The sequence below is a fragment of the Lepidothrix coronata genome, unplaced genomic scaffold (genome assembly GCF_001604755.1).
Source record: "Lepidothrix coronata isolate B3197 unplaced genomic scaffold, Lepidothrix_coronata-1.0 Scaffold308, whole genome shotgun sequence".
Lineage (NCBI taxonomy): Eukaryota > Metazoa > Chordata > Aves > Passeriformes > Pipridae > Lepidothrix > Lepidothrix coronata.
In genome coordinates, this window is record NW_016690488.1 from 276,045 (window position 1) to 300,077 (window position 24,033).

Here is a 24,033-nt window from a genome sequence, read left to right on the forward strand (position 1 = left end):
TGCAGGTACACGTGCCTGGGGCAGCTCTGGTGGCAACAGGGGCTGAGTTCTCATTCCACCGTGCTGGAATCAGGCAGCAGCCCCAGAAATGTTTTGGTGATGGGAGGTAAACAGGGTCATGGCAAGCGTCGAGATGCACACGAGCAGAAATTCTAGCAATGCTAAGTATAGCTTAAATGCCATTAAAGCAGGAGAGGGAAGAGGATACAAGGGTATTAATAGTCTCAACATTTAAATCCTGGGTGCAGCAACAGCTCCTGGGATGCTGGGTGCCTGGAGCCCTGCCCGAGCCCAAGGGCATTGTGCTGCCAGCACGCAGTGCCCACTGCACCTGCCCATGGGGAAATCAACAGCCCCAGCAAGTGCGAAGCCAGGGCCCCTTTGTGGAAAATAAACACAGATCAGAGGCAGTTCCTGCTCTCTGCCCCCCATCCCCAGCACAAGGAGCAGGGCCAGGCCGCAGCACCACATCGAGGCAGCCCCAAAAGGACACCAGCATTTATTTACAACACTCCTCAAGTGACAGACCACAGAGAGAAAGGAAAGGGAACAGCACAGCTTAAAGACTCAACAAAGGAAAGGTACTGGCAGCCCCCACTGGCAGCCCCCAGTCCCCGCAGCCCTCCCGCAGCCGCTGGCACTGGGCAGGCCCAGCAGCCCCATCCCTGCTGGCCTGGAGCACGGACAGGCAGGGGCCCACCACCTCCCCAGGGAGTGGTCCCATGGCTCAGGTGGGCAAGGGTGGCACAGTTGCTCTCCCCAGCTCAGGCAATGATGCAGGAACCACCTGAGCCCTGCCAGGAGTGAGGGGCCCAAGGAAGGCCCCCCAGCACAGTTCCATCACCTATGGCCCCCAGGGCGAGCTGTGGGGCCAGGTCTCTTCCAAGGGTGTGTATCTGGAAAATGGTGTTGGTACAAAACTGCAGCGCTGCTGGGGTGAGGAGCCCCCGAGCCTCGCTCTGCGCAGCCCCACGGCTGCTGCCTCCCATGGGGCTGCCGAGGCACCAAGGCCAGGGGGCTGCAGGTGGCTCGGGCCCCTCTGAGCACCTCTCAGGCACCTGAGGCGGGACACCACACCTCTTTCCATCTGCAGGGAGGGGAACAACTCTCCCTCAAGCACCACAGGGATCTTGGCCTGCTCTAAGTACACGGAAAATCCAGCCTCGGATGTGGCCCATGTGCTCCGGCAGCCCAGGCAGCAACTTGCTGCCACAGTGGAGCTAGGAGCAGCCTGGCTGCAGCCTGCCCAGCCCTGAACTGCACAGGCAAGCTGGATGAGGCACAGGGAAAGACCTGACTGTCCCTTCTGCCCACATCCCACCCCAGCAGCTGCAGGGCCTTGGTGCACAGACCTGGCGCTGCCCATCCGCTCAGCCCAGCCCCACCCAGCGCCTGGGGCAGCGGCGGAAGGGGAACGGGAGATGGGGAGCTCAGTGAGAAGGGAGGAAGGACAGTTTGAGGCCAAAGAAAGCTATGAGTGGGGGACTGGAATCCTTTGCAACAGGCTCTGGGCAGCCTTGGTAAGCCGCTGAGCATCCTCGACCTCAGGCAGCTTCAGAGACAGCCCCAAAGCTGACTGGCTCTCCCGTGAGCTTTTGGGAGCACAGACCAGAGGAGGAAATCAACACAAAATTTCAACTTAATTCTGCTTGAGGACCTTAGGAGAGCAGCCGATCCACAGGGAGGACCCGCCTTAGGACTTCTTTGCATCCTGTGTGTTCCTTCTCTTCAGATCACCCAGGTCGACGGGTTTAAACGCTGCAGGGGAGACAGGAAGAGACTTTGGCGGCAGAGGCAATGTAGCCCCCGCCCAGCCCGCGCAGCCCCCGGGCCGTCACAGCCGCGGTGGTGCACCCTGCCCCCGCACCTTTCAGGCTGGGGTTCGGCATCTTCTCCACGTACTCCTCGACCAGGCCGCGCTCGGAGCCCATCTGGCTGCGCAGGTCGCGCTCCACGCACTGCCAGGCTGCGGGGATAGGGACAGGGGCCGCTCGCCTCGGCCGCGCCACGCCCCCCGCGCCCCCCTCCGCCCAGCGGCCCCCGCCCCGCTCACCCTCGTAGATGAAGCGCACGTTCTCCTCGTGGGCCGGCGTGAAGATCTCGCTGCCGGCGCCGGGGGAGCGCGGGCCGCCGCTCCGCTTCCCGTTGTACACCACTCGGGACACGGGGGAGCTGCGGGCGGAGCGCGAGGGGGCTGAGCCGTGCCCGGGGCCGCGCTAGGCCCGGGGCCGGGCGGGACTCACCTGGCCATGGCGGCGGCGGCGCTCGGCGGGGCCGGGCGGGGCGGGGCGGCGCTCGGCGGGGGCGGCGACGCTCGGCGGGCGCGGCGGGACTGCGGGAGGAAGGCGAGGAGCCAGGCCGGGATAGGCCGCGGGGCCCCGCCCGTCGCCGGGCAACGCGCGGCCCGCACCGGGCCCGCCTGCGACACCGCACGGAAGCGCCGCAGCGCGCAGGCGCGGCCCCGCCTCCCCGCGTCCCGGCCCCGCCCAGCGCCGGCGCCGGCCCCGGCCCCGCCCTGACCGAGTCCCGGTACCGGCCCCGCCCCGACCGAGCCGCGGTACAGGCCCCTCCTCGACCGAGCCTCGGCCCCGCCCAGCCCCGGTACTGGCCCCGCCCCAGCCCCGGCCCATGCCCGGCGCAAGAGCCGGCGGAGGCGGTGACCGAGATGCTTTATTGGAAAAGTACAAAGTGGTTCCCGATTCGCGGTACCGAGCGCCGCTGCCCGGCCGCCGCCCAGGCCCAGCCTGGGCCCAGCCCCGGCCCTCGGGTGGGCGCAGCCCCGCCGCCCCGGCCCTCGGGGCCGCTCCTCGCCACACCCGCCTCAGCGCAGCGCGGTGGCTCCGAAGAGCTGCACCAGGTCCTCGTACTCGGGGTCGATGAGGTCCGAGGGCTTCTCCCCGTCGTCGGTGGTGGCCTCCAGGCTGGCCCCGAGGGACAGGAGGTACCTGCAGGACACGGAGCTGAGCCGCCGGGCCGGGCATCCCCGGGCCCGCAGTCCCGGCGCCGGGAGCAGCACGGCCCGAACAGTCCTGGGGGCTGTCGGTTCTGGGGCTCTGCAGCACCGCGGACCCTCGCAGCTCCTCACCTGGCTATGTCAGCGTAGCCATCGCTGCAGGCCATGTGCAGGGGCGTCCAGCCGTTTTCATCTCTCTGGTGGATGTCGGCGCCGTATTTCACCAGGAGCTTGACACAGTCCAGGTTTCCCGTCAGCACGGCCTCGTGAAGAGCTGCCATGCCTGGAGGGAGAGGAGGTGTTAGCCCTGGCCTGGGGAAGGGTTCTCCATACTGAGCTCACAAGTGCAGGTTGTGCACATCCCAGGAAAGGGGTGCCAGGAAGCCTCCTGCTCAGGGAGAAGACTGTAGGGAAAGAAACAAAGACTGAGGAAGCCAGAGGAGCTGCCACGGATTCCTCTTCCCCTTCTGCAACAAAAATACCTTGTCTGGGGCACCACTGCCCTGGCCAGACAGGACAGAGGGAGGGAGAAGGAGTTGCCCTGTACTCAGAGCAGCTGCCCTGAGTCCTGGCTGAGACTCAAACACAGACACAAGAAGTCTCTGGGGTCCTGCTTTGCCTGAGTTTCGGAAGGTCCTCACTAATTAAGAATCAGTATGGACAGGAGGAAGCCTGGGGTCATTTGAGCCTGTCTGTGTGGCCATGTGACAGTAGAAGCTGAAGCCAAGCACAAGAAAAGGACAAATCTGGGCTCTGCACCAGCCCATATGGATCAAGGCATTCCATAAACAGTTGCTGTTGAGGTTGGGTGCAAACAGAACACAAAGCCTTCCCCATGAGTCCCCAGAGCCAGACATGCAAGAGGGAGCAGCGTTTGTGAGAAATGGGCAGAGCCAGGAACAAATGCAGAGCCTTTCCCCACTCTTCCTCAAGCTGGGGTGAAGACAGGAGGGGTCCTGCCCAGAGCTCACAGACCAGCCTGTGCTTGCTGCTGCTCTTTGAAGTCTCACCGCACTGCAGGTGCTCTGTTGGGCCTTGGAGGGACCTTGGGGCCAAGCTCCCCCCTTCCCACAGTGTGCGCTGACCGTGCTGTTGAGGGGAGATATTGGGGTCCTGGCTCTTGGGCCCTGCTGGGCCATGCTGAGGGCACTGCTCCTCACTAGGGAGGGACCCAGCTCACTCCAGCTCTGCCAAAGGTGGCCCATGGCCTGGCTTCCATGTCCCTCAGGGCCCCATTAAGCTGTGCCACCACTCTGCCCCAGCTCTGCTGACCCTGGCGGCACTCACCAGAGGGGTAGATGGTGTCCAGCGTCACCTTCCTGGCTCGTATGAACCTGCCCACCTGTTCCAGGTCCCCCTGCTTGATGTGGTCCTGAAAGACGACGTCGTTGGGGAAGTGCACAGTGCGCGAGGCCCTCAGGCGCGGGGTGTACCGGCCATACCGGGGCACCGACACGGGGCAGTAGTCCCTCATGCTGGCAGCAGCCTTCAGGCACAGTGGCATAGGGGTTGCTTAGCGCTCGGCCCAGCCCCTTACTGCCCTGCTCTCTCTTCTTCTGCCTGTCAGGGCTTTCCTTGCTTCGGAGCTGTGCTTTTCCCCACACTGCTGTGCTCCCGCCGTGTCCGTGTCCCCAGCCGGCACGTGTCCCCTCACCGCAGGGAAGTGACAGCCACCGTGCCCTCCTACGCTCCTAAGCTGCATGCAGGAGGTGGCACCTGGCACTCGCAGCTCACCCACAGGCCCGCAGGCCCAGGACTGATGGGTCTCTGGGGGCACCGTGTTATAAAGGCTTCCCTGGGCTATTTTGGGGACATGCAGCTCATGCTATTTGCCATGATGCTTAGTAATCGAGCTGCCCAGGCCCGCAGCCTCCCACTTTTGGGCAGAAGTTGGTGTCTCATCTTACACCCACCTGTTGATGTGCCCATCCAAGGGGTCAAATCTACTCTTGCATGGATAGCCCTTGAAGGGAGCCTGGAAGCAACTTCCCAGCAACAAGCCCTCCTGGGAGAAGGGACACAGGCACGATTGCCAACAGAGGGAACTGGCCGCTCATGTCCTGACCGGCCAGTGCAGTGCGGACATGCCAGGGCTGTGGTGCCAAATGCATCCAGAGCTGTTCACCCTTCTGTAGCTGCATGGGACAACTTGAAAGAGGCAGGAGGAGCAGCGCTGCCCGGCACGACTGCGACAGCGCACAGCCCAGCACGGAGAACGCGACCGGTGAATGAGGTGTCCCCTGTGCTCTAGTGAGGACAGAGGTACTGCTGATGCTTCCGAGGCAGATGCAGAACCAGAAGCCTGTACTGCTGGTCCCTGATATTCCATGTCCTACTTCAGACTGGGAAGCAGCTGCTGGTGAGGACAGACTGCTTCGAGCAGCCTCAGAGGAACAGTGGAAGAACAGCACCACCACCAGACAATTCCTGCCGCCAGTACTCTCCAGCTACACTGTCACAGGCCAAAAACAGACCACCTGCCACAGAGGAATCACTCAGGTTCATCAAGCATTCAAGCAACTACTGCTTTTACCCATTAAAGTTTGGGCATATCAGACACATGAGCATTTTGTGCTCCGGGTTGTACTGATGGGATTGTCCAGGCAGATGTGTCAGAAAAAAATCCCTGTGCTGCTTTAGGAGTCAGGGATTTCACTCTGCCTCTCCTGCAGCAGACCCTTGCCTCAACCCCAGCAGCATGGTGAGCCACACACCTGAGAACTCCTGCCCTTGTTTATCTGCTGGCAAACATCGATCTCTTGGCCAACTGTCTGCTCGGGGTTACATCAGCCAGAACACGGCACTGGGGACAGAACACTTCCAGCCTGCTTTCTTGGAACAGCAATTAGCCACATACATGAGATGGCTGCTGAAATCCTGCTCTGCCTCAAGGTGCCTTGCACTAGGAGAAGAGCCCCCTCCTCTTAGCTGAGCACGGCAAGTCTCAGCCCAGGAACAGAAGAGAATCACTGCAGAGCTCAGACTTGGTTACACTTTAACTGGCTCCACAAAATGGACCTTTTTGAGCTGAGTCCTAGACAGCACCTTCCAGTGGAACTTCTTGCTAGTGGGGCTCCTTTCCTCCCCACCCCAAAACACAAGGCAGCTGTCACCAACCAGCCCAGGCCACCAGCACTGCCTGCTCTGTTGGGGTACAACACTGGCTGGGACCCTGCCTAGGAGGCTAGAGCTGGAGACAGAGAGACAAGTGTTGTCCAACACCCCTGTGCCACTGCCTCAGCACACCCCTCCTCAGTGACAGGTACCAATAGCTCCCCCAGTTGCCCTCTAGCCTTACTATGCCCTCCCTGTAACATTTATAGCATATTTTCAAACCAAAATACCTTCAGCAGCAAGCAGCATGTTTGGAAATAGCAGTGTGGCTCACAGGGTCATGTGAGCCCAGCTGGCAGAGCCACAGCAGCCCCAACATGCCCTGTTCATTGGTCCAGAGCAAGGTCCCCTCATGCCAGCCAGCTGGCCCAGGGGCCACACGCTCCCAGGGCCAACTCACCCCTAACAGAGCACCTGCACAAGCCCATGGAATCTGGACAGGGCTTGGGCAAGTTTTTTTATCCTTTATCAATTATGTGGAGAAAGCTGACTCACACCCCATTGTAGCAGAGTCCCTCAATACTCAGCCTCCAACTCTGATCCCTTTGCAGGGCAGGTTCAAATATTCTATACTTTGATAAAGACCAAGAGATGTAATAGTATTAAAATCTCAACTTTATTTGGCCGTCAAATTCAGTACCAACCAATGTTATTGTAGCAGAATGCTAAGAACCAGGCTGATGCAGCTCAGGCCTTTGAGGCACTCCCCCAGTCATGTTCCCAAACCCCAATAATTGCAAATGTCCTGTTTGATCTGTTTATCAGGCCCTCCCCCACCACCCACCTGCCAGGTCAGCCCACCCAAAATAATTCATAGAAAGGGATCACAAGTCTTGCCTTTGATCAAAAGGATGGAGACACTCCTGGTGAGCCAGTGGCCATCTCCACCCTCAGAGCCTGCCACAGCCAGTGCACACAGTATTCCACCCTTCCAGGTATTTGGAATTGTCATCTCCAAGTGTCTTAAAGCAGAGGGGAAAGGAACATCTGGCCACCATGAAGAGAAGCACCTTCACATACACCTTTCCCCAGGAAGCCATCAGCCCTCTGCCTCTGCCCCTACAAATACTGAAGGCCCACCCCAGGGAAGAACAGCTGAGGCTATTACGGACCCTGCCAGGTGCAGAAATCAATTATGGGCTTTAGTTTTAAAAGAGAAAAAGAAAAAAGCTTTCTTGGAAGATGTTAGTGGCAAGGCTCCAGACTGTCAGGCCACTGAACTCCTGGTAACACCTCACAACCTCCTGCTGCCCAGAAGAACAGAATACTCCAGACAAAAGCTGTGTACAAAAAAGTACATCACAATAAAAAAAAAAAAAAGAGCCCAGCTGGCTGGGCTGGCTCCCTAGTGACAGCTCCCTTCTCAAAAGCCAAAAGAAAGAAAAGTCAAGTGTACAGACAAGTGAGGGTAAAGTGTTACTTTAAAAGCCAATCCCTGGATTTCCAGTCATTCACCTTCTGCTTTAAATCTTAATGGGTTTCTGACTCTCTGGCTGCATCACAGCAGCCAATTTAGTGTCTGATTTTTTGGGTGATGTAGATCAGTCTTCTCTTTACAATTCATCCTTTTGGAGTTTCTGCTCATCCTCATCACCTTCCTCAAGGTCCGTCTCTTCATCTGTCTCCAGGTCCTCCAGATCCTGTGGGGGTTACAGACAGCTCCTGGTTTCTGGCACGTGAGGCAGATCCAGAACCAAGCACAGAGCTGCAGCTCTGATCTGGTCACTGCCCTCTGCTGCCACGTTAACAAAACATCTAGGGAGGAGCTTCCAACTAGATACACAGGTATGTAGCACTGATCCCACAGCCCAGTTCCAGGTGCTGAGCAGGAGTTCCCTAGGGAACAAGCCCTCAGTGCCCCAGCAGTGCACAACCCCAGTGCTGCTGCTTTACACACCCACTGGGTGCTCTTTGGAAAAGGAGCCCATTGCAGGCTCACAGCCAGCCAGGCAGCACCTGAACAGGTCACACTGTGGGCACTTTTGTTCACCAGCAATATCCTCTCCTGCCACATAACAACCCAGGATCTTACTTAGGACTGAGGATTCGGGCACAGCACCAGATCTGACCCGTGCTCAGTGTTCTCAAGGCCCAGAGTGCTCCATTCACATTACTCACATCATCAGCTGCTGCCCCGTCCTGACCTCCGCTCTCCAGGAATTTTTTGAAGCCTTCTAACGTCCTCTCCCCGTTATAGTCAATGACCTACAGAGGGAAAACATGAGGATACTGGTTATGGGCACTACTGACCCACACCCCTGGAGAGGAGAATTCTCTTTCTGAGCAACAGTGAACATGCCAAGCAAAAGGGAATTGAAAAATTCACCTTCACCCATATGAGACGAAGGAAAACAGCTCAGCCACTAGACTTCAGAGATCACTGCGAGGAAAAAATAGCCTGCATATGAGCACACCGTCCTCTATGCTCCCTCTTCTCCCCATTCCCACTTCCCACCCCCCACAAAATCTCCCTACAGCACAGCCCCCATAAAGGGTCTTGGGTGTCCTGTAGACTTGATGTGTTCTATCCCAACAGAATGCAGAGCCCTCCCAAAGGCCTTGTCCAAGACACAACTCAAGCAGGCAGCTGAGCATTCCCGTGCTCCCTGGCTATGCGACCACACGAGCTCAGCTCCTGCTTACATTTCTGCCAGGGCCTGCAGGGAAGAACTTGAGTGTGGGGAAGCTGTGGATTTTCACCGCCTCCACTTCATTAGCTGTCGAGTCCATCTTGGCAATGACAATGTTCTCATGGTCCCTGTAGATCTCTCCCAGCTTGTCCCAGATTGGAGCCAGCTGCTTGCAGTGACCACACCATGGGGCATCTGTTAATTACAGAGACAGAGCTGTACCAACAAACTAATGAGGTACCACCCCTTCCCAGCCAGACAATTCACACACATCTTTGCAACCAAGGCACTGCCTTTGGGGCCTAGACTCTGCAAAATGCTTTCTCCCTAATCATGGTCACACAGTATTTTGGCATTCCTTTCACACACCAGTTACTTGGAATCAGCTGTAGGAAGATACTCACAGAACTCTACGAAGACATTCTTATTCTCATCAAAAGCTACTTCTTCAAAGTTCTTCCCAACCAGAACTTTGACAGGCTGCTTATCCCAGTCTTCAGGAAGATCTTGACTCATCAGGTGGGGCTAGAATAAGAAGTGAAATTCAGAGATTGTTTGCTGCTTGGACTGAACATGTGATCACATATCCTGGAAAATCCAGGTTTAACCACCCCCCTGGCGCCTCTGCCACAGGCTGTGAGCAACCAGATGAAATGGTCACTTCCTCTTCTCCCACAGAAAGTCTTCTTTGCACCCTGACCCAGTGGGAATAGCAGGTGCTGTTGTGCAGAGAGAAGGCCAATGGAGCTCTGCAGGAAGGAAGCAGCACTGCTGACAGCCCCATTCACAGGGGACTGGGCTTTGCTGCACCCCCACAGCCCCTCCAGTGGGCAGGCACAGACAGCTCTTTACACTGTGCCATATAACTCACACCTTCCACAGGCTCTTGGCAGAAAGAGCAACTGGAGAAACAGCACAGTCCCCACGGGCAGAGCACAAGAGCTCAGCTGTACCAAAGTGCCAGTACCTACAGCCTCCAGGCCCCAGCAGCTTTACCCTTCATTCCTCAGCACAAAGCCCAGGGGATATTTTGTGCAGGAGACAGAGGAGTTTCTCAGACTCGCACAGCCCCTCACAGGGAGTGTTTCTGTTCCTTCTCAGCCAGCCCATTCACCACTGGCACCATTTATCCACATACCTTGATCTTGCCCTCCAGGAACTTGTTACAGAACTCTTTGATCTTGTCTGCTGTCAGCTCATCAGATTCAGGTTTGTATTTGGTCATCTCTTCCTCCAGGGTAATCAGACGTACAGCTGGGCACTCTTCCTTCTTTAGGCCAAAGAACTCCAAAATCCTCTGGTTGTCACTGTGGTCACTGTCTATGAAGATGAACAGGATCTTGGGAGGAAAAAGTGAAAGGCAGGAGGTGAACACAAGTACCTCATGGCTACCACACTTCACACATGCAGTCACACAAGTGTAGTTGAACGGGGCTCTCTTCCTCCCCTGTCCCAGCAGAGAGAACTGACTGCAAGTTCCCTCCACAGCTGCTCCCTGTACAGACTCCTCTCCAGAAGGCAGTCTCAGCTCATGATCTAAGAAATCCATCTCACCTTCCCTTTGAAGTTCCCAGCTGCACTCTTGAAGTTGTCCAGCTTCCCTTGATAGTCAGACACGCTTTTTGGTAGGAACAGCAGAATATGAGTCTTGATCTCTCCTCCAAAGATTTTAGGAGCAGTCTGAGGAGTAGAAAATAAAATTTATTTTTGGAAGAGAGGCAAATCAGTGTCCAGACCAGTTTGACTCTGCTATTTTGAGCAACCCACAGGAGCCTCCAAAACTGCAGAAAGCTCTGCACAGCAAGCTCACATCTCCTTTATCCTGTGTCCTTCCCACTTCTCCATACCCCCAAACTAGTGTCAGCTCCACAATAAAACATACATGGAACCTACAACTGGAGCTTTGCTATATTCTTGCAGCAGCCATGGGAAGGGCCTTACCAGGTATCTAAAGACTCACCTGCTCAGTGAACTCTATGACCAGAGGCAATGAATTAGACTTGATGAAGTTCAGCAGATTATCTTTTGTGAGATCCCCTTCAAAGTTGTTTCGGCCTTCATCAAACTGCAAGAACAGACATTCTTTATTAGAACACTTCCTACACAAATCTCTCAAAGCCTTCACACCAGTCACTGCCCCAAGGGATATCAGCTGCACTCATTCAGAGCAGACTTCCATCTCAACAAGGTCACCACATGTCTACATAAAGTCTGGATTAAGGTGTCTACCTTCCTGGCAAGCAAAGCCTTAAATCATTCCCCAGCAGGAGGTGAGCAGCAACAACAGCCAGCTCTGATCTCAGCCTTGCTCTGCACCACCGCGACACCACTGACAGAGCAGGTCACCAAGACAGACCCTGAGCAGCCATCTCCAGCCCTGCAGCACAGGCAGCTTCTGCTGCACAGGAATCAGTGGTGTCACAGCAGACACTGCAGCCAGACAGTGCTGGGAACATCTGCCAGCAAAAGCCTGCAGCAAACAGTGATTTCCTCTCTGGGAGGTCATTCCAGTCTCTGTTGTTAGAGACAACAGCACACGGTGCATGTCCTACCAGAGGCGCCAGGTCCTGTTTTACACAGGGCCATCACCCATATCCCTGACCAGGATTCTCAGAACCCTCTGGCAGCCTGGAACAAAAACAGCTGTAGAGGCCCATCAAGGTTAGAGAGAGGATGTGCAGGAGGGCACTGGCAGGGCCACGCTCGGGTTGCTGGCAGAAGCAGGAGAGTGGACTCAGATAACTTTCTGTTAGGGAAAGCACACCAGCCCCAGCAGAAAAGCTGAGGACAACAGCATTGGAAAATAACTTTGCAAATGCTTTGAGGAGCATTGCAGGTCACCTCAGTGCCTTCAGGACAGCTGCATGAGGGCCCGTGTGAGTCTGGACAACTCACATGGAGTAACAACAAGCCAAACCCTCTCAGTTCAGACCCAACTGACTGTAAGGAACTGAGCCAAAGCCCAGAAACAACACGGTTGACAAAATGAGCCATCAGGTTCTTCTACCCCAGTGTTTGGTTACTGTGGGTGCTCTTTTTCTCCTTGGTTTGGAGTGGACATGTCCAAGAGCTCCCACGGCACTGCCCTGCCATTGCATGGAACAGGAAGGAACCACCACAGGCTGGACAGACCTTGGCTGCTCCTTCCACAGAGCCCAGCACTCCTGCCCCATCCCAGCCTGGCACAGCACAGTCACTCCAGCTCTCAACATGCCTGAAGGGGTGCCAGGCCCAGAACTCTGCCCAGCTCAGCACTACCCAGAGTGGGGCACACAAAGCTACCCACATGACAGGAGTGAGGCACAGGTACCAAGTGAGCCAAGAACAAAACACTGTTCCCTTCCCTCCTGGCTTTGCTATGCATGTTGAGCTCATTAGTCAGATAAATCACCTGCATCCTCAGCCACAGTGACCCGAGGGGCCTCTGACTCAGAATTTAAGTCTACAAGCTTCTAGCACCATAAAAATAACTACAATGCCAGAGCTGTAGTGGAATAAAACACTATTTCAACTGAATAAAGAATGAAAGTCTTGAGGCTGTCCTAGGTCATGTTGGGCAGAGTGATGACTGATGAGATTACAGGTTTAATAAGTCTGAACCCAAAGCAGCTTTGTCCTGCCTCACAGCACCCAAGGGTGCAGAGCCACCAAGCTCCTTGTCTGCTCAAACCTGGAATTTCATCCCAGTGACTGGATCTCCATGCCTTCATGAGTACATTTATCTGTGATTCTGCAGGTAGTCAGCATCCCTCTGCACATAATCCACTGCCCCAGTCCAGTCAGCTGGAACCGCAGATCACCTCAGGAGTTTCTCTGGAGTGCCTGCGCTGCAGAATCCGCGGCGCTGAGACCGAGCAGCTCCTGAGCACAGCAGGGACTGACGGCAGAGGCCAACAGTGAGCAGAGAAAAGCCACAACCAAACAGCACCACAGCAGCCAGAGGGCTCAGCTGCTGTTTTCTTGAGCCTGTCTGAGTCCCGGGGGCCTCCTCAGTTACAGCCACAAGTGCTTTAAACACTGTGTGACTATTGCTGCACTGTGGGGAGCGGAGGAACAGGGAAGCGAGTGAGGGAACAGCCTGGACCCAAAGCCCAGCGGCTCTGAGAGGGCAGCACAGGGCTGGGAGATCGACAAGGCTGCACTCTTCAGGTCCCTGTCACTCTCCCATCCTAATGAAAGGGCCAAGGCTCTGCTCTTCCCTCCATGCTCTGAGGCTTGGGAATGCAGCCACACTGACAGCACAGGTCCTTTGCTGTTTTGTCCAGGGCTGCTCCTGTCTGAGTCTGACTGATTAGAGAGAAGGGAAGAGGCAGCAGACCCCAGTGTGGTGCTCAGGCTTGGCACGAGCCAGTACCTTCTTGAAGAGGACAACACCGTCCTTGCTAAGCTGGTACTTGGAGAAGACATCAGCACTGGAGGAAATCCCAAAAGGAATATCATCCACGGCTTCTGCTGCCAACAGGAACTCCTTTGCAGCCTCTGATGTTAAATCCTGGAGAGTAAAGAAAGGTGTCTCACACAGGCCACATCACCTGAAGCATTCACATCTCAGGGCTCAGCCCAGAGAACTGGAAGATCAAGTAAGGCAGGACAGCGAGCGTTGCACAAGGCACAGGGCCTTCCTCAGCCACCAGGAAGGCCCCCGACACATGCAAGAGTGTCTCCAAGGGAAGCACAAACTCTACCTTGAAGAAGCCAATCACCACGACTTCACTGGAGTCCACCAGCTCCGCCGCCGCAGCCGCGTCGCTCAGGGTAGCGGCGGCCGGGCCCGTGCGTTTCTTCAGCCAGCTGATGATGTCCTCTGCTTCCCTGCCAGCTACACCGGGAGATAAGAGCGAGTCACTTTCCCCTGCTGCCCCAGTTCAAGACCACAAAACTCTCAGGTTTTCAGAAACCTTTCAGCAGCTGGTCGAGAGGTCGGCGAGAATCGAGATATCGTTTACGCAATCTTTCCCTTTCACTCCTGGTGTAATTAAGCTAATCCATAATTGATAAGTCAAGGTACAAGGGGCTCCCAGGAATTCGTTCTTCTCTCACCTCTAGCCCAAGTCCTTAAACTTTGACCAGCAACACAGCACTTCCCCAAGACCTAAGTATTACTCATGCAAATACATCACCTTTACCTTTACCTCCCCTGATTACTATTCCGGATGTTACCCTCAATGTCCAGCACTGGCCTGGCTTAGCTGAATTCTGTTGTGGCCTTTCTTGCAGCTCTCTCACACTCCACGTTTGCCCCCTCACCCAATGGCCCAGGCATGTTTCCAGTTCTGGGCTCCACATTGCTCAAATCAAGTCAAGCCACAGAATAAAACGAGCTCAGGTCACTTTGGTTTTCCATGCAAAAGCAATTCCATCTGCTCTAGTTCACATTAGGGATCACCCCACGTTCAGGTGAGGGAGCCCATGAAAGGTTGGCCCGTTCCTTGCCAGCCCAGTGCCACTCCCGGGTTGCTGTCACAGTGGACCTTGTCCAGCCACAGCAGCACAGCCCAAGCACGGGGCCAGGTGCGGGGATCCAGCGCCACGTCGCTGCCCTCTGCACCCGGGCGGCACGGGGCTCACCGGGCCCTGCCCCCCGCCGCGGCCTGACCCCCCCCCGCTCACCCGTGTACTCCTTGGGCGCGGCCTTGTCGCCGTTCTTGAAGAACTTGATGGTGGGGTACCCGCGCACGCCGAACTGCTGCGCCAGCTCCGACTCCTCCGTGGCGTCCACCTTGGCCAGACGGATCTCCGAGCCCTCCGCCTTCAGCTTCGCCGCCGCCTTGGCGTACTCGGGGGCCAGCGCTTTGCAGTGCCCGCACCACGGGGCGTCTGCGGGACGGGCCGTCAGCGCCAGCCGGGACCCCCCCGCGCTCCCGGAGCCCTGCAGACCCCACGCCCCGGCCCGGCCCCACCCCCGCCCGGGGGAGCCGGTCACTCGGCCTATCCTCAGGCCCCGACCCCTCCGTCCCCCGGCCGCGCCCTCGGCCCCCGGGGCCGCCGCCCTCCCGTTCCCTCCAGCCCGGCCCTGCCGCGCTCACAGAACTCGACGAGCAGGTATCGGTGGTCGGCCAGCGCCCGCTCGAAGGAGCTGGCGCGCAACACCAGGACGCCGTCCTCCTCCTCCTCCTGGGCGGCGGCGGGGCGGGCGGGCGGCAGCAGGGCCAGGCAGAGCAGCGGGAGCAGCGCGCGCAGCCCCGCCATGGCTGATGGCGGCGCTCGGACGGGACGGGACGGGATGAACGCGCGCCCGCAGCGCCGCCTCCGCTTATAAACCCGCCCCGGCCGCGGCCGCGCGCCATTGGCCGCCACGCCCGCCCGCCATTAGCTGGGGCCTCCGCCCGCGCCGCCGCGCGCCTCCCATTGGCCGGCGGGGCGGGCAGGGCCCCCTCCCGCCGCCGCGGGTTGGCGGTCGGCCCCGCGTCCCGCCCCCGGGTCGCCATTGGTCGCTGTCCCCGCGGAGCCGCCGGCGATTGGGCGTCCCCGCCGTCTCGCGCGGCCGCGGCCCTCGAACGTGGCACTCGGGAAGCGCCGGCGGGCGGCACTGCGCGTGCGCGCGGCCGCAAGCGCGTGGTGGATCCTGACTGGGCCGCGCGCCACGTGACTCACCGGGGGCAGGGCCGGGGTACGTGACCGGCGGGCGCGCGAGGACCGGCCCGAGCCGCCTCCTCGTTCGGTCCCGGTTCCGCCCCCCTCGACTCTCCCCCGTGACCGACCCCAGCGGGGGTGCCTCGGCAGCCGCTCGGGGTCATTGCGGCAGGGAGGGCCCCGGGGCGCTGCCCGTGCTAGGCACGGGCGGCTCCCGCGCACGGGGACCCCCTGAGTGCTGCAGCGGGGCCGCTCCGGTTGCGGCCGCGGCCCGAGCTCCGCCCGCCCGGGGTTGCTGCGGAGCCGCCGCTCTTTGCCCCACGTGGGGCCCGCTCCCCAGGCTCGGAGACCCATCGCTCCCCGCGCAGAACCGTGGGTGCTTCCCGGTGCCGGGCCGGGCACATGGGGCTGCCGGGCAGGGAGTCAGCAGCTGCCAGATAGGATCCTGCGTTAATCCCGGGCTCTGGTTTTCTTTAAATCCCCCTACACATCCCTGTGCTGCAGAGCCTGCCCACCGTGGTGTCAGCACGGCTCCAATGTCTGGTTGGGGGCTGTCAGCTGGGGCAGGGGGTCACTCCCACACCCGGCCCAGGCGCTCAGCCGGGGCTCTCCAGCTCTGAAAGACGTTATTTCACAAATTCTCCCTGGCCCCAGTTCTCCCAGTTGCCGTGGCCAGACATAGGTGGAAGCTGCTGCAGTGTAAGAGGGAGCTGCTGCAGCACCAGACAAGGGGAACAGCCTGGGCTGCTCCTGAGCAACCTCTGGCCGAGGTTCGTGGGCTGTGTCACCTGGAAGGGGATGAGGCTTTACTTTGGGAGCCGCAATTTAGGCTAATCATCCATCCCACCCAGCCTGTGACTGGAGCTACATTTGTGGGTTCACACCAGGCAGGAGAGCCCAGCTGTCACTCCAGGTGACAGCAGGGACACACCAGGGAACACACAGGCAGAGAATCCCCAGAGGTAGAGCATGGCACAGCTGTCCAGCCTCTCCAGGCCTCCCACCATGGCACAAACGATCCAACGGAAGCCCTGACACCCCGGGTGTGGAAATCCTTGCCAAAGCACTGGGTTGCATCAGCCGGGTGCTCCCCTGACCTGCCCACAGAGTGGCTGTTGGGGGCCAGCCCAGGGGGCCTTTGTTCCTGCTATTGGCACATCTGGGCTCGCTCTGACTGACATGCTGAGGGTGTCAGTTCCCTTCTCCCTGCTCCAACTCCTGCGCTGCCCTCCAAGGCCCCACGCCGCGGGGAGGGCCAGGGGGACGCGGTTGGGCACCACTGGCCGCAGGGAGTGGCACAAGCAGCACGTGTCTGCTGGAGTGGGCACTGGCCACACACCAGCTCCTGCCCAGCCCAGGCTGCTGCCTTCAGCCCTTGCCTGTTCCCAGTCCCATTATCTCCTTTAGCAGCTTTCCTGGGCCCAGGGAAGGGCCTGTGCTGTGAGCTCCAAATACAAGACAGAGCCTACAAAATTCTGTTACCCTTTTGAGTCTTTGACCAGGAGCAGGCCCCCCCCCCTCCAGCAGCTTCTCTCACACCGTGGATCCTGTAAAGAGCTTTTCACAGCTACACTGTTCTTATCCTTAACACAAACATGCCACTCGCTCTGTAAACACCCGCGGGCTCTTATCGGACTGCCTCCCCTGGATTGTGTTCTCCCAAACACCTCCCTCATTCCTGTGACTGCACAGGAATTTCCCTTAGTTCCTGCAGTTAGAGCAGGCACAGTGCCAGCAGGCCACAGAGCTTGCCTGCTGCTCCACTGGCAAGAGACCCACTCAGAGGCCCCTGTTTTCACAGCCCGCCACACTCCCATCCCTCAATCCCTCACACTGTCAGCAATGCAGAACAGGGCAAACAGCAAGGGACAGATCCTGCACACACAATGCCACAGGGCCCCTCTTCCTCTGGCAAGGGCTGTCCCAGATCCTGTTTCACATTCCAGCAAGCCCAGGGGTCGTGGTCTTCTCCAACTCCAGGTGTTTGCAGAAATCCCATTTGGCCACTTCCTGCCAAAGACCCAGCATGGACAGCACACAGTCAGTTCAAAGACTTTATTTAACTGTCATAAAAGGAGAAGCAGACGATGATTCCAAACCTGTTAACCCGGGTCTAGGACTTACAGACAATACGCACCAAATCAAATTAACAAAAACCTCTCTAGGGGCAGGGTGAGGGGAGTTAGAGGCAAAGACGTAGCTACGAGAAAGCCACATGTACTTGGTCCCAGTTCTAGTATGACCTCAACGTGGTAGATCCAAATCAGAAGGCTGCGGAGCTGGCGTGTGCCTGCCCAGCTCCCCGGGACTCGCGGGGCCCCGGGGGCTCCTTCGCCCCGAGCGCTGTGGCCGCGCAGCCGAGGGTGGAGGCCAGCAGGTCTGCAGCAGGCACGGGGGGCCGAGTGTCAAGGCAATAACTACTGACAGGCCAGGCACAGATTTTAAAGGCAGAACAGATACATAAGGCATTAACCGCTTTGGAACACTTGTCCATCGCAAGCTCTTTGCTGATCGCATCAGGAGCAGCTGCAGAGACAGACTCGTCCACCCTCAGCCCAAAACAGCCAGGAGGGCAGGTGCTGTCCTGGAATTTCAGTGCTTTGCAGCTACCTGGGCTGCAATGAGAAGTGTGAGGTGATGGCAACACTGGTGATCCCCAACCCCCCTGCCCTGCAGCCCCCTCCATGCCACGGGGGCACCCAGAGAGCTCAGGACTCAGCGCAGACTGGGCTGGGGCCTGGCCAGGCCATTGCTCAGGGTGCTGTGAGGGGTGGCCAGGTGTCACCCAGCATGTCACACCCCCTCCCCTCTGGAGATGTCCCATCTCGGGTGAGGAACGGACCAGCAGCAAAGCGGGAAGTTATGAATCTTTCCTAATAACCCATGAGGGGCATGACCAAGCTGAGCCCATGCCAACGGATGGGGAGGGTGGGTGGCATTTAAAAAGTGTAACTGGGGCGGGGCCCCCTCCCTAGAGGATACGTGTTACACATTTAAGGCATCATGGTTACAGGGAACATCCACAAATGAAGCTGCCATGCTCCCAGGACTCTGACAGAGCAGAAGGGGCAGGCAGACATGACTTAAGCCAATAAACCTATTCGACAGCTGCCTGGCACCAAAATTCTTCAGCTACTTGGAGGCAGTAGCTACCCTGAGCTGTGCACAGGAAAGCCAAGCACTGGATCCTAACAGAAGCCTCTCCCCTTCGGCACCTTCTGGACAAAGGAAGGTGGGAAGAAGAAAGGGCCTGGCGAGGGAGCGGGCACTCCCCTTGGTGCTGGGGCAGCACAGCCCCAGGACGGGCAGCTGGAGACCAGATGCAGACAGCATGGTTTGGTCAATGCACTCGGCGATTCTCTGGGGAGGGGGCACATACAAAACTGAGCTCTCTGGTCAAATGATAACGGGGACGACAGGTAAGAGGGTTCCAATGTCAGCACTTTGGTACGGGGGGGAATTCTACGGTAGCCACTGTCTGATTCACGCTCTCTGGGGTTTGGCCTCAGGAAGGGCTAGTCCTTCCAATCCTTCTTGATGGTCAGGTTCCACTCCCAGGACAGGTGGTCAGTCTTATCATCATCTGTGAACTTGGATTTGATGTTGTAGCTGCCCCGCGCCAGCATGCCCTTTGGGGCCTCTTCCATGGGGGTCAGAAACTCATACTCCTCTGCTCGGGGGCCGTAGCTCCCAACCATGTATTCGGTCTTGTCAACTAGAAGGAGAAAAAGTGGTGTATGGAGGCTGTTCAGGAGCCTCCCTTGCATCTGGGGCAAGGCTAAAGCAAACAAAAGGTCTGTCACTGCCACAACAATCCACAGAACAGCTCTGAGAACACGTTCAGAGCTCCATTCCCTCCAGGAACAGTCCCTCCTGCGGGTAGTGACCCCCCCAGCACCACTGTCAGCTGTGATCTGCCATGCTCAGAGGGATCCCCTGTGCTCAGGGGGGATCCCATGTTGTGCAGCCGAGACCACGAGCTGCCCCACCACTGCAGGCCCAGAGACCCCCACAGAGCTCCGTGGGCCCAGCAGCACCAAGGGCTGTCCCCTCCCATGAGGAGCTGCCAGGCAGCCCCTGTCACACCAGTGGGACGTGCAGGAAGCCCTCACTCACCCCAGGCAGCACCGAGTCATGGAGAAGCACTTACTTTTTACGCCTTTCCGGAACGTGTGCTGGATGTACTTCAACCCTGATACAATCTCCCTGTTCACCTGTAGAGAGAGAAGCAGGGGCTGGGCAGGACATCTCCACTCACACTGCCCACCTTGCCCGCAGAAGGAGCCCATTCCCCCAGCATATTCCCCCTTTCGGGGTGCAGGTGCTCCCCGGGCCGGGATCCGGTGACCCGCTCGGTCGGTTCCCAGATCGGAATCCTCACCCTAAAGGAGATTTTTATCCGGTATTCCACGCCCTCCTTCAGCACAAACGCCTGTTTCTTGTAACTCTCCAGGTCACCTGTGAAGAAGGGAGAGGGTTGCTCAGAACCCCTCTGTGCTGTGTTTTGGGATGGATTTCTGTGGCACAAGCAGCCAGGGTAGGAGCAGCAGGAGCAGGGAGTGGCCCTTGCTGCAGGGCCCTCCATGATGCTGGAGCCGGGTGAGCAATGTCCTGCAACAGGACACTGTAGCACAACCATTCAGTTAATTCCAGAGTGTTTCTTTGCAGACGTTTTCCCCAAGGCTGTCACCATCTCAAAGCTGCCACCATGCAGGCTGGAAGAACCGGCCTGCCCCATCCAGCCCCTCACACCTCCACAAAGCACCCAGGTGCTGTGGCACGAGTGCCAGGCTCCAGGTGCAGAACGCCCCAGGGCCCAGGCACCTTGCTCTGCTCTTGCCTCCAGCACCCACATTTCTGACACGGGAGGGCTCGCCCACCTTGCCACCAGTGCTCTTGCCAGCTCTGCCCGGGAGCAGGGCTGGAATTCCTTCCCAGCTCACCTGTCAGGTCCAGCTCCAGGGGGCCCGGAGCAGTAGTGCAGACCAGCGTCAGTTTGGTCACCACCACATTTGGAGCATTGGGATCTAGAAGCAATTGAAAAGGCTGTTAAACACCTGTCCTGACACTGTCCAACAGGACTCCTTTTCCATCCAGGGCATTTCTTGAAAGTGGGAGAACAACCTCTCTTTCTGTGAGGGTCAGGGCTCCTGCTGCACCACACCCAGCCCACAGTGCCCCTGAAGGCCACCCCCACCTGTCAGTCCCATTCTTGGGGGGAGCAAGACACAGCTTTGTGCTCCCAGCTGTGCTCCTGCCCAAACACAGAGCTGGGAGAACAGCTCCCAGGTGGGAGCAGGAACGAGGCTGGAGGGGACCGACACGTCTCAGGGCTCACCTGCACTCACGGTGACAGCTCCCAGCAGCGCCTCCTTGTACTTGCGCAGGCTCTCATCGTCCTTGTCCAGCTCCTGGATTTCCTGGATGCTCTTCTGGGCAGGTGGCTTATAGTTGACAGAGTGTTCGTCCTCCTCATTCTCAGCTGCAATCTGGGCCAGCTGCTCTGCTGTTGGCTCCTGCTCTGCCATCCTCACACGCACAACCCACACTGAGGGGAGGAGGAGAGGTGTGACTGCCCCGAACACCCTCCACAGGCTCCCGCTGTCCCCAGGAGTACACAACCCTGCCAGGGGCCTCCAGCACCTGCAGAACCCTCCAGAGGCCAGGTCTCATCTTCAGCTCATGGAGGCCCAGGCAAGAGGGAGGAAAAATTCAATCTCAGTGCTTTGTTTGTGAGCTGGAACAGGTAAATACCCCAAAGCCATAGTGAAAACACTCTCCTCCACAAGATCCACCAGGTGAGGCTTTCACTTGGAATAAGCCCGAGCCCAGAATAAACCTGAGCCCAAAATAAACCCGACTCCAGAATAAACCCAGTTATGCTCTCCATAACACAAGATTCCAGCTAAGAATAGGCCCCTGTCCCATCACTGGTATGAATGCTGGGAGCCTCTGCTGGGATCTGGCACTCATGGTTTGTAAGTCAGTGCTATGTGCCAGCTGCCTCGGTGGAGTAGGATGAGACACCTGGCTCAGCCCTTTCCAAGGAACAGTGGCACACGTGACCAGGGAAACAAGCAATGGAGCAAACAAGGTGCGGAGCCCGGCTCAGCTGCTCAGGACTCTGCCCAGGAAATGCCCAGCTGCACTGAGGGCTGGGAAAAGGTGATGCCAACACCCCATTAAAATTCTCAGTAAAAATCAGTGACACCCTCGGAAATTCCTGGTGTTCCACAGGGCACACTGTCTGAAGGGTCATCCTAATGCAAATATCAACTTGGACTTTCTAAAGATGCAGAACAGTCTGGCACAGTTTTAGAAAGGCACTGGGGGGACAATGGGACACCACGGGGCCATAGCAGGGCTCTGGCCCTGCACAGCACATGCGTCTGTACCAGGAACTTGTCCTGCTGTACCTGTGCAGCTGCAGCTCCCACAGCCACTGGCACCACCCCTGCACAGAACAGCAAACAGCTGGCCCTTCCACATGGCATCCTCCAACATCCTCACACTGAATGCTGTGGAAATTTGTCTTCAAAAGGACATTTAATCTCATGTCACATATGAGCAACTGATTTCACCCCAATGTCTCCATATCAGATCCAGTCCCTTCCCTTGTGCACTTCTCCCAAACAGCTGTTGGGCTTGAGGACTCCCAGAAGCGCTAAGCAAACACTCATTCACACATCCTGCACTGCTCAATTCCCCCTCCTTCTGTCCTTGGGCTCTCCTCCGGGCTAGATTCCGCCTCCCAGGCACCACAGGTCACACTAACTCCCACACCTTGCTCAGAGGACACCTGCAGCTTCCAGGAAGCAGAAGTGATGGACTTTCAGCTTTACAGAACTGAAGTCCCGAGTCCCAGATTCCTGCTGACTCCCAGATTCTGTGACTGAGCCCTCTGTGAGAGCACACTAACCACACACCTGTCAGAGCATCCACCAGCACCCACCCCTGTATCCCCACCAGTGCTGGGTACCCTTTCACGGGTGAGCATCCACAAGCACCCTCCACTCTGCGGATCCGCAGGGTCACAGGAGCCTGCAGGAGGCAGCAGGAGGCCGAATCTCTTCCCACCTGGGAATTTGCACTCTGCCTTCACTACTCCCTCAAGCCAGCAATTCCTCCCGTATTCTCAGAGTGTTTTGCGCAGGACAGAGGAGCTGCAGCAGCAAATGCAGGAACCCCACCTCCTGCCAGGCAGGAAAACTGCCAGGAATATCCCTGCTTGAGTCCAGGAGGACAGTGGGAACCAGCGACTCCACACCCCGGGATCCCGATCCCACGGCCCCAGGAATGCAGCGTTAGTCAGAGTCTCTTCAGATGAGCTAATCGGCTTCCGATGTCCATCGGGCCTCGGCGCAGCCGTGGACACGCAGCAGCGCCAATTCCAGCGGTCTCCACCCTTCCTTCTTCCCCTGTGGCGCAGGGAAAGCCTGCACAGCCACCCGGAGAACTTGGCTGGAATGCAATCCAGCAATAATCGTTTCTGCAGGGCCCTATCCCAGCCTAGTCCCAGTTCTCTCTGCCAGTACTGGGAGCCAGAACGGCCCAACTTGGCCTGGCTGCTCCACAGGGATAGCTCGGATGGTTCCCAGGACAGTACAGCGGAGCAGGAGGACACACCCGCACAGGAGGGACGGGAAACTCGCTGACACTTTCCGAGGCCAGGCGCTGCCCTCGGGAATTTGCGCGGAATTTGGGCACTCCCAGGCACCGCTGCTGCACCAGTCGCTTCATAAAAGCATCCCAGGGATCTCTCACCCCGCCTGATCCCTGCCCCAAGCAGGAAGAACTCTAGGAGCATGGGGATGCGCTGCTGCCCCGTGAGGACTCAGCAGTCCGGGCACGGAGGATTTTTGTTTTCCATTTTGCTCTGACATAACCCCGACCTGCAGCGCACCTACGCGATGAGCTGTGCAGAGACAGACCGAGGGTGCGAGAAGCTCCATGCGCCCACAAACAACTGCAGAAGCAGAAAGGCCTCCAGCAGTGCTGCACCCGGGATGCAAATCGGTTCCATGGGCACGCGGGGCTGGCACCGAACCCGCAGCGCAGCCACGGGACAAGATCCCCCGCAGTGGGAGATCGCTCGGAGAGTTGGAGCGACGGCGCGGACCCGAAACCCTCCCGGGCACGGCCGAGAGCTCCTCTCACCAGCACGAGCAGCGGGCGAGGTTCTGGGGCTGCTGGGCCGTGGTGGAACCCCCCGGGGGCGGGAGGGCCCTGCCCTGCTCCGACCGGAGCGGCCCGACCCGAGACAGCGCTCCCGGTTCCTCATTTCGTACCGAGCGGCCATTTATGGACAACCCGCGTGCGCCAGAGGCCCCGCCGGCCCCGGGACGCGGAGGGCCGGCAATGTCCCCCCTCGCCCAGAGCACAGGGGAAGTCCGGGGGGACTCGGAGCCGCCGCGGCCCCTCAGGCCGCCCGCGCTCCGCCCTCGCCGCGGGCCCTCGCCCCGCGCGCTCCGCTCCGGCCCGGCCCCGCCGGGGGCGGCAGCTCCCCCGGCCCTCGGAAGGTCGCGCAAGGGCACCCGGGGCCCCGCGCCCGACCCTCGGCCGCGCCCGACTCTTCCCGCGGGCCAGAGCCAGCGCGGCGCGCCCGGCCCGGCCCTTCCCGCGGCCCGGCCCTTCCCGCGGCCCGAGCCCCCCGGCCCGGCCCGGCCCGCCCCGCCGGCCCCGCCGTACCTCGTGTCCCCTTGGGGCAGGGTCTCTCCACCAGAGCCCCCTGTTGCGCCGCGGGCCACTGGACCCTCCGCACCT

General features: G+C 58.6%; 4 protein-coding genes across 5 annotated transcripts in view; all 4 read right to left on the reverse strand.

The window, feature by feature from the left end:
- Positions 1-470: 470 nt before the first annotated feature.
- Positions 471-2,389, reverse strand: MCRIP1 (MAPK regulated corepressor interacting protein 1). 2 transcript variants are annotated; one of them, XM_017837731.1, is made up of 4 exons: positions 2,244-2,389; positions 2,054-2,172; positions 1,868-1,966; positions 471-1,758 (listed from the first exon to the last, which is right to left on the reverse strand). In XM_017837731.1, the coding sequence occupies exons 1-4, from the start codon at positions 2,249-2,251 to the stop codon at positions 1,694-1,696; spliced, it is 291 nt and encodes a 96-aa protein (XP_017693220.1). In that variant the 5' UTR covers positions 2,252-2,389; the 3' UTR covers positions 471-1,693. The 2 variants fall into 2 exon arrangements, with proteins under 2 accessions (XP_017693220.1, XP_017693221.1); XM_017837732.1 differs by having other exon boundaries at positions 471-1,780.
- A 401-nt stretch (positions 2,390-2,790) lies between these two features.
- On the reverse strand, positions 2,791-4,678 carry PPP1R27 (protein phosphatase 1 regulatory subunit 27). Its single transcript, XM_017837635.1, has 3 exons — positions 4,241-4,678; positions 3,086-3,236; positions 2,791-2,945 (listed from the first exon to the last, which is right to left on the reverse strand). The coding sequence occupies exons 1-3, from the start codon at positions 4,455-4,457 to the stop codon at positions 2,822-2,824; spliced, it is 492 nt and encodes a 163-aa protein (XP_017693124.1). The 5' UTR covers positions 4,458-4,678; the 3' UTR covers positions 2,791-2,821.
- Positions 4,679-6,664: 1,986 nt separating this feature from the next.
- On the reverse strand, positions 6,665-14,946 carry P4HB (prolyl 4-hydroxylase subunit beta). Its single transcript, XM_017837641.1, has 11 exons — positions 14,724-14,946; positions 14,308-14,514; positions 13,383-13,516; positions 13,052-13,189; positions 10,658-10,762; positions 10,252-10,377; positions 9,836-10,036; positions 9,102-9,222; positions 8,711-8,892; positions 8,186-8,272; positions 6,665-7,707 (listed from the first exon to the last, which is right to left on the reverse strand). The coding sequence occupies exons 1-11, from the start codon at positions 14,884-14,886 to the stop codon at positions 7,621-7,623; spliced, it is 1,551 nt and encodes a 516-aa protein (XP_017693130.1). The 5' UTR covers positions 14,887-14,946; the 3' UTR covers positions 6,665-7,620.
- A 2,364-nt stretch (positions 14,947-17,310) lies between these two features.
- ARHGDIA (Rho GDP dissociation inhibitor alpha) overlaps positions 17,311-24,033 on the reverse strand; it is a 6,987-nt gene continuing 264 nt past the window's right edge. Inside the window, exons 2-6 of the mRNA XM_017837642.1 lie at positions 20,609-20,818; positions 20,214-20,297; positions 19,652-19,728; positions 19,421-19,484; positions 17,311-18,985 (exon numbers count right to left, since the gene is read on the reverse strand). Of these exons, the coding sequence (XP_017693131.1) occupies positions 18,786-18,985; positions 19,421-19,484; positions 19,652-19,728; positions 20,214-20,297; positions 20,609-20,798 (615 nt within the window). The 5' untranslated portion in view covers positions 20,799-20,818 and the 3' untranslated portion in view covers positions 17,311-18,785. The remainder of the gene's footprint in view (positions 18,986-19,420; positions 19,485-19,651; positions 19,729-20,213; positions 20,298-20,608; positions 20,819-24,033) is intronic.